This window comes from Beta vulgaris, chromosome 7, assembly GCF_026745355.1.
Source record: "Beta vulgaris subsp. vulgaris cultivar EL10 chromosome 7, EL10.2, whole genome shotgun sequence".
Taxonomy (NCBI): domain Eukaryota; kingdom Viridiplantae; phylum Streptophyta; class Magnoliopsida; order Caryophyllales; family Amaranthaceae; genus Beta; species Beta vulgaris.
The window spans coordinates 19,298,474-19,312,806 of NC_079208.1; the positions used below are offsets into that span (position 1 = coordinate 19,298,474).

Sequence of the window (14,333 nt, forward strand, 5' to 3'; positions counted from 1 at the left end):
AAATCAATCATACTAAAAATCACATATGAACTTAATAAGTTCCTATACATAATACTACAACTTTTTCTCCTTAAATCATGATACTAATCACATAGCACACATGTATGTAAGTACCTTGTGTAAACTAGTCGGCATACCACTTTTAATTCTGTCGAAGTCTCCTACAGAGTATTCTCCGCCTAGAAATCAATATAAACTAAAATCAATACTCTTAAATAAAAATACAGCAACTCTAAAATATTTAAAATTCCCTTTAAATATATTCAAAGGTTGATTTTTCTATCAAAACTTCAGTTACTTTTAATTCCTAGCATAACACTACCATACTAGTAATTAAAATTCCTAAAACCCCATATATAAAATCCTTTCTAAAATTCCAGCAACTTTAAAAATCATAAAACCCTCTTTAAACATATGTAAATATGATTAAATTCATAATCTAAACAAATCTCATAGTATACAACATACTACTATGGTTTTCTAGTAATTAACACCCTAAAAATCCATGCTTTAATGCTTAAAACTTCAACCTAACAATAATAAACAAATCTGAATTTTTATTCTTATAATATATATTATATATGAATCAAGATTATTTATCAAAACAGTAAATTAAAACCAATAATCATGATTAACATTAAAAGAAAGCATAAAAACATAGTCTTTAATGGAATCTTGAGCAAGAAGAAAATAAATCAACCAACACAAAGAAGGATCAAGAACACGCCGAAACAAAGCTCATGGCAGCAGCAACAGGTACACGAACTTGATGATTTTGGAAAGCTTTGTGACGTTTCTTGTTGAGGAAGAAACGTTACTTGAAGAAGAAGAAAGAACTTGAAAGAGGAAAAACGTGAAAGTCGTGAAAGAGAGAGAAAGTGGTGTGTGAATTTGAGTGGGAGGAGAGAGAAAATAATACTTGTGTGGGGTAAAATAATTGGGTATTAGGATATTTATAAGGAGACTTCCTTTTGGGCTTCGGAAAAGGAGATTGGGATCAATTAAAATTGATGATGAATAGGATAAATAAATTAGAACTCCTAACATCAATATGACTCCTCTTTCCTAATATACTTAGAATTTAAGTTCCTCAAGTCCACTTAGACTTTTTTTCCAAATCAATTAGTATTTAAAACATTTATCAAAGCATGCTTAAATAAAATAAAATATTTTTTACTTCCTTAAATCCTTAAAATAATTTCATTTGACTTTTAAAATAGTCAACCCTTTTTTAAATAGTCAAATCATTTAAAACTAAATTATGTTTAAATATAAATATATAAATACTAAAATATATTTAAAAAATCCTTTAAACTTATGGGGGATTACAAATAACAAGTCACCTAACGGGATGAGTAAGTTATTGACTCGTTAGACGACAATAGTAGATTAGATTATTATAATACCAAGTTACCAACCGAGATGACTAAGTTATTAACTCGTTAGAGATAATAGTAATTTTTATTATTATACTGACAAGTTAGCAATCGAGATGAATAAGTTATTGACTCGTTAGATGTTAGCAACCGAGATGAAAAAGTTTTTGACTCGTTAGACGATAATATTACGGGTGTTTATGGGTGGTTAACCGTCCCGGAACAACATTTCGGTTCAGTAACCTTAAGTTTCGGTTCACTCTTTTTGCGAACAGTACCCGTTTAGACCGATTACCGCTTAAGCGGCTAACCGTTTTCTCGATACGGTTTTTCGGTTAACCATTAACTGTTATTTAATTTATACAATTATGTTTTACTTAATGTACTATATATTTTTAATTTTTTTATGTATATATTTTAATATTATATATGCTCTAATATAAAATGTATTATAAAGTGGATAATGAATCCATTGAAAAATATAACTAACCCCAATAATTCACTTCATTTTCTAATTATAGTGTTTATATTAGTACTAAAGTTTCCAGGTAATTACATTTTTTCCATAATTGTTGTAACTTAGGAACAAATATAAGAATTAATTAATCTAATTGTTTGAAAATTTTTCACAACAATTAAATAGAGAAAAATAATATTTCGGTATTTGGTTTAACCGTTCACTCAAAAACCATAACCGTAGTTAATTTTATTAGTTCGGAAAGAAACTTGTTTTTATCGTTACGGTAACTACCTATTTGGACCGATTTTTCGGTACGGTTTTTCGATTTCGGTTTTATTTGAACACTCCTAAATAATAGTAGGTTCTACTATGATAATACCAAGTTAGCAACCAAGTCACCACTTTCTCGCCAATATTTTACGCTTTTCCTTTAATTCGGTTTCCACATTCAAACATTTATCTTTTTGTTTTTTTCATTCTTCTCGTTTTCTTCCTTCTTTGAACCGAGGATAAATTTTCATTTCAGATCTTCTCCTTCAAACTTACAAATTTTGGTTTAATTTTTTTTTAACACTCAAGTACAAGTACACGTAGCAAAGACCCAACTTCCAAGGAGAAAAGTTGTTCTGCTTTTTGCTCCCCTCCCCTTTACTGACCTTTCACACCCTTTTTATTACTTTTTTGTAATATTACGATTTTTCCATTATTATTTACGATTTTGCATCCTGGATATTGAATTTTCAAACCGATATCCAATATTGGTTTATCATTCCTCATACCTTTAATAAGGTGGATTGAACTATGGACTTTTCCTAGTCCACTTGTAAGTTGTATCCTTAATACGTACTTCCTCCGTTCCAAAATATAATTCTCATTTTCCTTTTTTCACGGTAATTTATGCAAGTAGTGATGTGAATCTTGTTGAAGATTTCACTTAGCTAGGCTCGAGTATGTAGTTTAGTGGATTTGACAATTAAAGTTTGTATTTTTTTGGTGTTTTTATTTTATAAAGTAACAAGATATGATGAACCCAGGTGTATTTCAGCTCACGGTTCAAATAGGTTTTTAGATTCACTTGTAAAAACAAGGGTTGTGGATTCTCTCCTTAAACTCAAAATAACTCAAACTCAAAACTAATATTATTGATAGCCGAAAATCCTTTATATAATACAAGATTTTCCTAAACCTAATTGAATTAGAAAAACAACTAAACTTATTTATCTTTATCTTAAGGATCAAGATAAATAATTATCCTATCTTTATCTAACTATTTCACACGCCTAATCCAACTGTAATTAGGATTATTAAAACTCCTACTTTGACTCAAATGATAAGGAATTAGACTCCTAAATATAATAGGATTCCTTTATCATTTACACACTTAATTAAAATAAACTGAAATTAAAACCCTAAATTACATAGAATCCTAATAGAACTAGAATTCTATATAATTATTATTATTTCCATATCAAGTAGAATATAAGAGGGATATTAAAGATTTTTTGTTTATTTAAATAAATGTGGTATGAGAAAAGATGATTTTAGGAGAGAGAATGGATAATAGTTGGTGAGAGAGCATTAATTGTAACATTTTGGTTGAATAAGCAAAGGAAAAAACAAAATTCAAGAAGCAAATAAATGATTGGACACGGTTTTTCTAGAGAAATTAAGGAAAATTGTGGACCTAAATATGAAAATGGGAACTATATTTTGAGGCACCTAAATAAAAATAGGAACTATATTTTGAGACGGGAGTAGAATTTAGAAACGATAAAAAAAAAAAAAAACTAAAAAGATAGTGAAATGAGGTGATAGTATGATAGATGCATAGATTTACGAAAGAAAAATCGCACGTCTTCTTCCTGCATTGGCGGACATCACATGTCCTCTATAACTATTTCTCTCCACCCCCCCTCTCTCTGTCTGCACTCAATTTCAGCAGGCAATCTTCTGATCAGTTTCGCACAGCCCTTGAGAGTTGAGAGTTTGAGACTGATACTTTCATACTTTTGCTTTAAAAGATCAACTTTCCTCTTTGTTAATTCATTTTTGGGTATTTGTTTTTACCACAAAACTCTAGAGTTAAAAGTTAAAACAATCCTGAACTAGAGATCCTCTGAATCGCTGATAAATTTAATGGCAAAGACTTTTTCTCTAGTGGGATTTCTTCATTTTGATTAAATATTGATGCTATAGTATCCCATCTATGATAGTAATTGGGAAATGGAGAATTTCTTCTGCGGATTTTTTCTGCCATTGTTACTTATAGCAGGTATTTTAAAGCTTTTGTTAGAAGTTGGGTTACCAATGCTGTTGCATGGCTTTTCTGTTTGTTATTACACTGTTAGTTTTTGCTGTTTGTTTATGAAATTAGAATCTGGTTCATTAGCTCTGGAGTATACAAACAACGAGAAAGCTGTAGTTCCTGATTGATTTGGGTCGGCTAACATAAATCATCATAAGAAATCGTTCCGTGACCAATGAATAATAAGAGTGGAGAAGAGGGTGAAGAAAGAGAAATAAATAAGTGAAAGTGAGGCAAGTAAGATGGGAGAAAACTTTGGGGCTTGTGTTTAAGTAGATAAATTATATCTTAGTGTATCTCTGTATAATAGCTTTGATCAGGTTAGTTTTTGATGTCATAGCTACATTTAACGTAGTAAGAAATAATTAGCTTGTTAGGTCACTGCTTGATAGTTAAAAACTTGTTAGGTAACCTGTCATAAATGGTGGTAATGATAATGCATTTTAGTGTTAATTTGTAAGGGAAGTCTTATGTCAAGATTCATGGTTATGCTACTTCATCTCTAACATCTCTTTTCTACTCAAATTTCATTACTATCCATCACCACTTAGGAAAGTGTATTGAGTGAGAATGTAAATTTGTGAAGAAAATCACATGTTTGAGGATGGGATCTCATTACCATCGTAGTAAGAAGAGGATTTTCCTTCCAAATCACATATGTTTTCATTGCCATTTCAATCCTATAATACCACCTATTTAAGAGCTGTTAGATTATGCTCCAACCCACTAGGCAGAGGTTCTTGGGTTTTGAGTGAGTGGCCAAACTTAAGATTATGCAGAAATATAGCTATGAAAGCTGGGGCGCCAAAAAAAAAAAACCTGGGGCGCCAGTATTCTAACTTGTGACTGTTTATCGAAGAGATTTTAATTTTGATTCCACACTATGAGGCTAAAAGCTTTTACAATCAGGATATGAGTTATGACTTTTAGAGTTAATGCGTTGGTATGTTCTAAGATTGTCATTTACCATCTTACTTGCTTCTGTGCTAAAGGCTCACCTCTTTGTCAGAGTGCTTTCTCTTTTATGAGGTCTTAGTCCCAAACTGATACAGAGAGCAGGGGTTTTTGATTCTTGTGTTTTGTCTTTATTCTTTTTGTGTATTGTATCCTTAAAATAGAAATGTCAAAGCATGACCGGAGCAAATAACCCCTGTGGACTGGATGATTGGATGAATTACCAACATATTGCTCAATGATTGAGTGAGTGATTGTTCCAGATTGGTTTGCACTTCATAAGTGTTTGGTGATGTTGCTGATGCCATTTGCACAGGCAGCAATATGTTATGGGAGATGCCATTATTCTAAGTGTGTGCCACAACCGTTTTCCCATTAAGTAGATATTATTACTTATAAGACATTAGGTTACCAAAATCTACTCCTCCCTCTTCCTTAGTCCTAAATACGTTGCCAACTAACAAGATGATCTATCTTCACCAACCTCAGACCACAAGAAATCTGTCATACGCCTCTCCCACCTCCCAGCTACATCTGTCAGAAGCTTATAGAGGAAGCAAAAATTGAAAGGAAATTCAAAATGTCAAGTTTATAGAGAGTCTGATTCAAATAAACCAGTCTTCCAAGGATTAGCCGCTCAAGGAAGCCCAAGGTATATAAAAAGTAAATCATGGATGACACACTCACCAAAGATGGCAAACCCTTTTCAAAATGATAAGTTAGACATTAGTTTTGGTAACACTAGGACAATTATATCTTAAGACCCAAGAGCAATTCTAAAACGTCAAGGAGAATCAAGACTTGTAAAACCTTCCAGATTGCCCGATAGCAAGTGAGAAGTATCATCCGCCAATGACACATCACCACCTCCTGCCTTCCGCCATGAAAACCTCCGGGATGCATCCTGTTGAATGCATCAATTACCAAAGTGAGCGATAATAGAGAAAGAGGCTCTCCATGTTTCAGATCATGAGTAGTCGCAAAACAACCTCCTGGTTTGCCCATCGGAACTAAAAAGCAAGCATTATGCCAAGTATCTTCTCCACCTAGGACCGAAATGCTTCTTTGTCATCACCTTTTTGAAGAATCATCAAATCCTATAATAAGCTTTCCCAAATTCGAATTTGTGATTTAACATCCAGATGCTTACCCCTTCAAGGATTATTTACCACCTCATTAGCTTCTAGATCAACATAATTTCAGTCTGAAAAAGCGCCTAAAACAATACAAATCATCTTTAAACACATTCCAGAGAACCTCCTCAAAGCCAGTTTGATTAGGAGACTTATCAGCCGGCTTATGAGTCTTACATGAGGAAGGTAGACCTAATCCTTATGCCAAAACTCCTAGAATAACCTAGCATGGGAAGCATCAAAAGACTCAACCTTAGTTCCTTGAAAATACAGTAATCTAGGAAAATCATGGAGCATGATACTCGATGAATAAGGAATAAGCTTCCTTTTATCTTTATCCCTACTTCCCCCAATCTCATCCCGCCTCCTCCCTGTGTAAGTTGAAGCCCCCTCTCATTATATGGCCTTTAGATTTCGATTTTCCCTCTCACCACTTAGAAAATTAGTCAACTGGTGCTTTCCTACTTCCCCCAATTCTCTAAGGCACATAGTAGAAGCCGTTACAAAAACAAAATTAATTGGAACTCATAAGATGCAGACTAATATCCTGTTTACTCACTAGGCCCTACAAGGTTACAGTGTTAAAACTAGTTAGCACTTGGTCACAAGATACAACATTGGCGTTAAAAAGAGAGATAGAAAAAGGCACAAGGCCTGATCATAAGCTGAAGAGGCTTAACTTTTTTCATCAATCGTCAAACAATGAGTTTATATCTCGAAGTACACGGGTAAGATAATTTAATGCATATGTGTGAAGATTTGTATTCTATCAATATCCAATTGAATGCAACGAGATTATGGCTGTCTCCACAGTCCACACAACAACTCTTTAGTTTGTTTCTGCATCATTGTAAATAGTTGATGCAAGTTTGCTAGCTCTTGTTCATAAGAATGTTACTTTGGACCTTGGCTCATTTGATTTACATGGAGGACTCTTCATGGGGATTACTACAAAGGTGGTAGCATGCTTGCTAACCAACCTAGGTGGCGTGTGAATAGGCGTGTGGATAAGCATGCTTATTGGAGTTCTAGTTCTGTTAGGACTCAACCTATCTTTAATTGCTTATTGTTTTCTAAGTTGAGTTGTATTAAGAGTCATGGTTTTGCCTACATTCTTAAAACGATGGATTTTACATGATTCAAGTGTGTTAGGAGTCTAGGACTTAGGGACTTGTCCTAAGCCTATTAGGAGTTGGTTTTTCGTATATAAAAAGTTTAGGTTCTACGTTTTATTCATTAGATTGAAGGAATTAAAGTTTTGTGAGTTTTGTCAAAACTTAAGTGTGCTTACACAAACAACTCTTGATTGCTGGTGGCTTAGCCTTTACGCATCAAAATCCTTAGTTTGTTCCTTGTGGTGGCGTTGCCTTTATCATTGAACATCTAAGAACTATCCTTGGTTACTTAGTTTGTTCGAACAATCATACTCATTACACGTTTTTCCGCAAACCTTGTTTAATCTCCATAGATTAAATATATCAGCCCCATTATTTTAGATGGGCGTGATTATCTAGTTTTGGGTAACGGCTGGAACAACCAGAGAATGGTTCATAATCCATTCATTTGAAATGATAATGCAAGTCCTAGTGAATAAAGGAGTTCTAATCAAGTTAAGATTTGATGGACACAATTTGCTAAATTTACTATTATCTAAGACTTGAATTGCAGGGGTGAAAATGTCAGATAGACCAAACTCTGTCAGGATAAAAGGGTTGCAATCATTCATGCAGGGGTTTTTGTCTTTGGTCTCATCTTCTTATGTTAGCAGGTGATGTACTTGAATAGCTCAAACATATGGTCAAGAAGAGGAAGTATTGGTTTGTGATTATCATTTGTCTTTCCCATCAAATTTTTTATATGTTTGATGCACTGTCTAGTTTTAGATCTTGACTTTTCCATTTTGCTTCAACTGCCTTTTTTTCTTCATATATATTAGTTTTTGGCCTGTATTTACTGCATGAATCATCTTAGAGTACATAATTGCACTTTAGCAGTAAGTAATACTTTGCGGGATCAGTTGGCTGCCAGCTGTATCTGTAGGGGTATTTCCTCAGGATTTAATAGTTCCTTGCTATGAATTTGGGCGTATTTACTTCACAAGAATTACGCTTCCTCACACTTAATGTTTCTGCTTATTCGATTTTCCTTGCCTTTGGTGATCATATTTTAAGTTAATTTAATAAACTTGGATGTTGCTGGCCTTATTTTGGGCTTATTTTTCTATTGCAGCTGCTTTAGTTAATTGGAGTTTGATATCGCTTGTTGATCTGGTAGCTTTTCTTGTCATTCAATTTAATTTGCCAAGAAGAGGTGAGTTTTACGCTGCTTGTGCTGCTCTTTTATATTTTCCATCAGTTTTCTAGTAAAACTGGTTACTCATTGTTATCTTCATCTGCTATATTGCATAAGATGTTAAAATTTTGTGCTGACTGATTTTCTGCAGACTTCCGTTATCGTAGGCTGTTTTCTTTATTGTGGGGTATTAGTATATATTCCCTGCTTGTTGCCTTTATACAAGCAATTTTCATAGTTACATGGGCAGTCAAGGGCGACAATTGGAGCATGGCAGATGCTTCGTGGGTGAAGCTAACCGGGTTCATGAGGTAATTGAAATCTATAGTTTTCTAGAGCTCTTGAAAAACTTTCTGTCTCTGATGTTTCACTGACCTTGCACCACCTGAACAAATTGGTTACCTGCTGCAGATTCCAGTCCTGGAGATCCCCGACTGCAGTATTCTATGTGGTTTTACAAGTTTTTCTTGGCTTTGTTTGTTTAATTTGGATATATCAGCATAAACTCGGTATAGCTCCATGGAGAGGTTCATGCTGGGGGAGCTTCGCATCCATATTGGTGCAGTTAGGTACCTGAACTCTTCTGTTATTTTCAATAATCTGTTTGTGTTCCATTAATTTTCAGCAACAAAGTTTCCTTGTTTAACTATAAGTGTGTTTTCTTGACCTTTTCTTCTCAAAATCGCATGTACTTCTGCAACATCTCATATAAAAAAATGGTAATTGAAAAATAAGGTGAGATTATTGAATCCATAGGCAAAAAAGGGTATGTCGAATTTTTAAAGTATTGCATCTGTATGCAAAAATATGGCATGTGGTAACTTTTTCAAGACAGTTGATGGCTCATCTTTTTTCAAACATCTGTAAGTTGAAAGAAGATTGCTTCGTGAGAGAAAACAGAATAAAATGATAAAACTTGTGGAAATTCTAAGATACCAGGAATATAGATAAGCTGATCAAAATTACCCGATATCGCTTTGAAAGCCATAATCTACGTAAAAATCACACATGAATTTAACTGCATATCAAGTGAAAAGGACTTGAAAAAAAATCCTGTAAAAAGGTCACCATAATCTTAGTATCTTACTGTACGCCAGTCTTCAATCAGAACTAAGATAGTAACTTGCACACTGCTTCTCAACTAAGGGGTAGCCGTGGAAAGTAACTCCCATAAAAATTCCTCCTCTTTGGTTTCGCACACTGCTCAACTAAATTCCTTAACATCTACTCATTTCTTTTTGAACGCCACATGAATGGAGCAAGAGACCTAGTGAGCATTCCCATCTGATCCTCATGATCTCATAGAACCTGTTCCACAAGAAGCAAGCTAGTTCACAGAGAACCCACACTGCTTAGGCATACAAATATACAATACACAATGTAGGAGATGAAAATAACAGAGACTGATCTGCTTACGTACAGAAGGAGAGGTGAGGAGGGCCCCCTTCAAGCAGACTACTTTACTAGCTTGAATTCATTCAAAGTAAAGGAACTGCTTTAACAAAAGGGCTCGAACTACAGTGATCTGAGACCTTCTTCCCTTAGTCTGGGAGCTGGTGGTAGGCCGAAGAACCGTTGAACGCTTCAACTTGGCCACTGAAGAAGGCGAAGGCTGGGCAAGAGACTCGGCCAACTAGAGAAATCACTAGAAGACTTCCCTAGTGCTGAAGAAGCACTCTCCAAGTCACCACAATTGTACGGAACTTTTCATCTACAAAATGCAAATTTAATGAAGAAAGCGCATGCTCTTGAAATAGGAATCCTTATACTAGAGCATTAGGGTGTTATGTAGAGTAAAGATGTGGTAGAGATGGATGAAAGAGGCAAAAGAAGGCTATTACCTTTCTAGGATCCTCCAAAACCTAATACTATTTGTAGTACTTACTTCACACCTCGTGAAGTGAAAATAACGAGGATGCTAAGGAGTGTGCAACAATGCACTAAATACGACATCTTAATAGTTTTTATCTTAAAAGAAAAATTTTCAGTAAGATATAAAACCATGAAAGTATGAAATAAAACAAAGGACAAGGCTCTCTCCCTATATTTGACTAGTTGCATATGCACGCGATGCGTGCGTTTGATAGTGGTGTAAATTATTGAGGTTCTTTTGTAGATGTTATTATCTTTTTAAATTAAAGGTGAATGATTTTTAATCTAGTTCAATATCGTCACTGTAAAATTTGGTCGATGATTTAATAATTTTCTTTTCAACGACTTTAGTATAGTTCTTTAACAATTATAGATGTTAATAAACCATATTGTTTGAACTTTATAAATATGAAATATTATGTTATCACGATATGTTGCTAACTTTTTTTGGTTGAAGATTCTAATTGATTTCGTGAATTGATTGTGTCAATCTAGTTTGTCAAGTTATTAATGGTATTGCATATTCCATTTTTGACCTACTCATATAGCAAGTTTCATTGATTCTCATTTTTCAATTTTTTATTAAAAAAATATTATTTTAAATTATTAAAGGGTATTTTAGTCACTTCAAAAGAGGACACCACACCTCCTCCCTTGGCTTATATAATAGAGATAATAAAGAGAGCTAATCATGCTAGACATGGAAAAGCAAAAAAGGACAACCACCATTTTTTTGTAGGCTAAAAGAAGAAGTAAAAACCACACTGCACTGAACAGCTCCACCCTGTTAGCCATACTACAAGAGTACAATCATTAAGTTTTAACTGAAGCACCCCTCCAAAGAACCTTCTCATGTTTCCTGACTTGCATATGATCCAACATAAAGCCCAGGCTTGTCAAGTGTTCTCTATCAAAATCTTACGTCATAAACCTAACCATTCTTTTAGTCCCTTGACGTTGAAACAAATTAGTTTTCGGTTCAACAGGGAATTGGCATAGGCAAGTGACCAGCAACAAAATATTCTTGGATACCAATTTCGTGTTAGTTAAACAAAGTCTTCAAAACCTTATCAAGATTTACTAGCAACACGAACGGGAATTCATAATAAAAATATGTATTGATGATGGTATTTTTCCTCTGTCCTCTTCCACATATTGAACCGCTTGTCTATTAGTGACTATTTCCTCAGTGGGTTGCATGGCAATGGTGGCAAGCGATGCCAAGTAGTATCTTGATACATCCAAGTTGATATTGACTTCCTAAAATCATTTTTTTTTCCTCAAAAGGAACTTTTGAACTTTAATAGCCACCAGGGGTGGATCTAGCGTGGGTTTAGTGGGTTCAAATGAACCCACAAAAATCTTGAAAAAAATAAATGAGAAAAAAGTCAAAAAATGAAAAAAGAGAAAAAAGTTATATACTTCCCGCGCAATATTGAATGACATGCAAGCCTTTGGTTCAGCAGTAGCTTCGCGAAAAAAATACTAGTGACCTACATTTTCTACACGGGTTCGATTCCTGTGGGTTTCATTTTTCCTGCTTCTCTCTTTCTTATTTTTTTTACAATTTTTTGGCAGCCTACTTTTCTCTTTTCTTTTTATCCCTTACAAGTCTTTGACAATTCCTAACAATTTGCTTTTCATTTCTTGTTTTTTCTCTTTTGATACAACTTAGCGTTTACCTTTGTTAGATACAATAGATTATAATACTTATTCCATTCTATTTTAAATAAAAGTTTTCTTTTTCACGCAACCCAACACACTTTTTTAATCATTAATATCTTTAGCTGTCCACACGTAAAAAATATAAAAAAGTTATAATTTGATAGTATGCGTCGAGATGAATCTAGCAAGATCTCACTTGACTATGTTTTTCTTTATATAATGATGATAAAATTGGAGTCAAAATTGATCAATGAATAGTGTCATTTCACCCAATGTTTCATTTAAAACAGAACGGAGGAAGTATATATTTTCATTCATTTTAAAAAAAATATAATAACAATAAGCAAACTTAGTAGTTATTAGCCTTATATGTATTCGATGGGTACGAAATCATATAAAATTCTACTAAAATACAGTAGGTAATAATTATTGCAAGGAACGAGAAAAAAATCATGGAAGGGAAAAGAGAAGAAACGATAGTTCGTATAGTGTGTTTTGTGTTTTCTTAAAAAAAATTAAAAGTAATTCTTAATCAATAGGAATTGTTTTTTTTTTGAAAAATTAGTTGATAATGTTTTACAAGTTATTGACTTCCACTTAGGTATCCACTATCCAGTGTCATTGTATTTCTGTACTTATTTTTAAATTAGTTTTTAATGAAATAGTTAGTTAGCTAGTATTTTTTGTGCTCCCCTCTTCTTCCCTTATATGATAGAGATTAGTCATAACTTAGATTTAGCCTAATAAATTGCAATTTTAAATCAATTAAGCGTGAGTATTTGGTCGATCAATTTAGAACCCACGTAGGTCAAATCTGGATCCGCCACTGATAGCGACCTTAACCTAAAACTGCAATTTACCACCAAATATTCATTCCATCAATCTGTAACTTGCCCTTTGAACTAAGGCTCACAAGTCACAATCCCACATATTCTTTACATGAAATGAGTTGGACATCATTAAATCAGAACAGACTTCAAAATTAGTTGAAAAATTTAGCTGCAGGCCACATGCCCTGTTCATGACCAGATATGTGTCTTGTGCCTCTAGAATACTAAGGCAATGAATTGTTGTATTTGCATGGTGATGCGGTTGCATATATTTGGACTAACTTCAGTATTTGTCTTATGTACAAGTTTGTTGCGTAACTCTTGCTTATTTTCATATAAGCTGTTGTGGTTTATCTTTGAACTTGTTCGATGAATGATTTTCCAAATGGCTATAAAGCTGGATGATGAAGTTGCTTGTAGTGAGCTTTTTCAACCAAAAATGTAAATGTGGTCATCTTAATTAAGTTATTTAAGTCCCTGTATGGTGAGAAATTTCCGATTCAGGGATGAAAAGTCTGGTTTATACTTGGAACATCCTTTAGCTGTTGGGTTGACACTTTGCAGTTGACAGTACAAATACATGGTCTACAAGTTTGATTTAGTTTTACTTTCTGGGTCATTCTTTTTTTTTTTTTTCATGATATTTAAACCTCAGCTAAGTAGCTGATTGATTACTGGTTTCCTCACTTTTCGTTTTGGCCACTTCAAAGGTTCCTACTTCAGGGTTGTGTCCTGCTTCCTGTTGCCTGCTATCCAACTGGTAGTGGGGATAAGTCATCCATCTTGGGTATCTTTGCCCTTCTTCATTTGTAGCTGTGTTGGACTAGTGGACTGGTCTTTGACAAGCAACTTTTCAGGCCTTTTTAGGTATTGTTGTGGCAGTTCAAGTCATTATCAATTTTATTATTTAGATGGACTTTTTTTTTTTTTTTTTTAAATCAAACACAACTGATCTTTGATTTCTTATACATTATCTTGAAGGTGGTGGAGGTCTCTTCAACTTTATGCTGGCTTCATTATTCTTTTACTGTATATGTATCAGCTCCCAGTGCTCCTCCCAACACTGCTTCAACAGATGGCTAACTTTATTGGTCTTTACAAGATATCCACAGAATCTGGGTGGCTGGAAATATGTTCTGGTCTTTCTCTCATTTGTTTCTACGCAATGGTATGCATATAATTAATCTTTGGTTCGAGTCATGGAAGTTTTTATATATTTATTTACTTTTTAGATGTACAATGTTTTTCTCTCTCTCTCTCTCTCTCTCTCTGTCTGGGATCATAATGTTCCCTCGTCATGGGTTAGCTCAATTAGGTAAGACACAGCTACGCTCATTTGTGCCCTTGTAGGACATGAAGAACCCAGAGTCTCTTACCCACTAAAGTTTGTTGGTAGCAGGAGGAAGTGAGGAACCGAAATTGTATAATTTAATGTTTGAGACGTCT

The 14,333-nt window shown here is 34.0% G+C and overlaps 1 protein-coding gene across 7 annotated transcripts in view; it reads left to right on the plus strand.

The window, feature by feature from the left end:
- The first annotated feature begins 3,654 nt into the window (after positions 1–3,654).
- LOC104908867 (piezo-type mechanosensitive ion channel homolog) overlaps positions 3,655–14,333 on the plus strand; it is a 35,549-nt gene continuing 24,870 nt past the window's right edge. For 2 of the 7 annotated variants that reach the window (XM_010698033.4, XM_057396124.1), the window contains exons 1-6: positions 3,658–4,108; positions 8,458–8,538; positions 8,672–8,831; positions 8,932–9,089; positions 13,598–13,754; positions 13,869–14,055. In XM_010698033.4, coding sequence (XP_010696335.1) covers positions 4,060–4,108; positions 8,458–8,538; positions 8,672–8,831; positions 8,932–9,089; positions 13,598–13,754; positions 13,869–14,055 — 792 coding nt within the window. In that variant the 5' untranslated portion in view covers positions 3,658–4,059. Of the gene's footprint in view, positions 4,109–4,138; positions 8,046–8,457; positions 8,539–8,671; positions 8,832–8,931; positions 9,090–13,597; positions 13,755–13,868; positions 14,056–14,333 lie in introns of those variants that run through there. The other 5 variants (XM_048647805.2, XM_048647806.2, XM_019247124.3 and 2 more) reach the window with 5 other exon arrangements.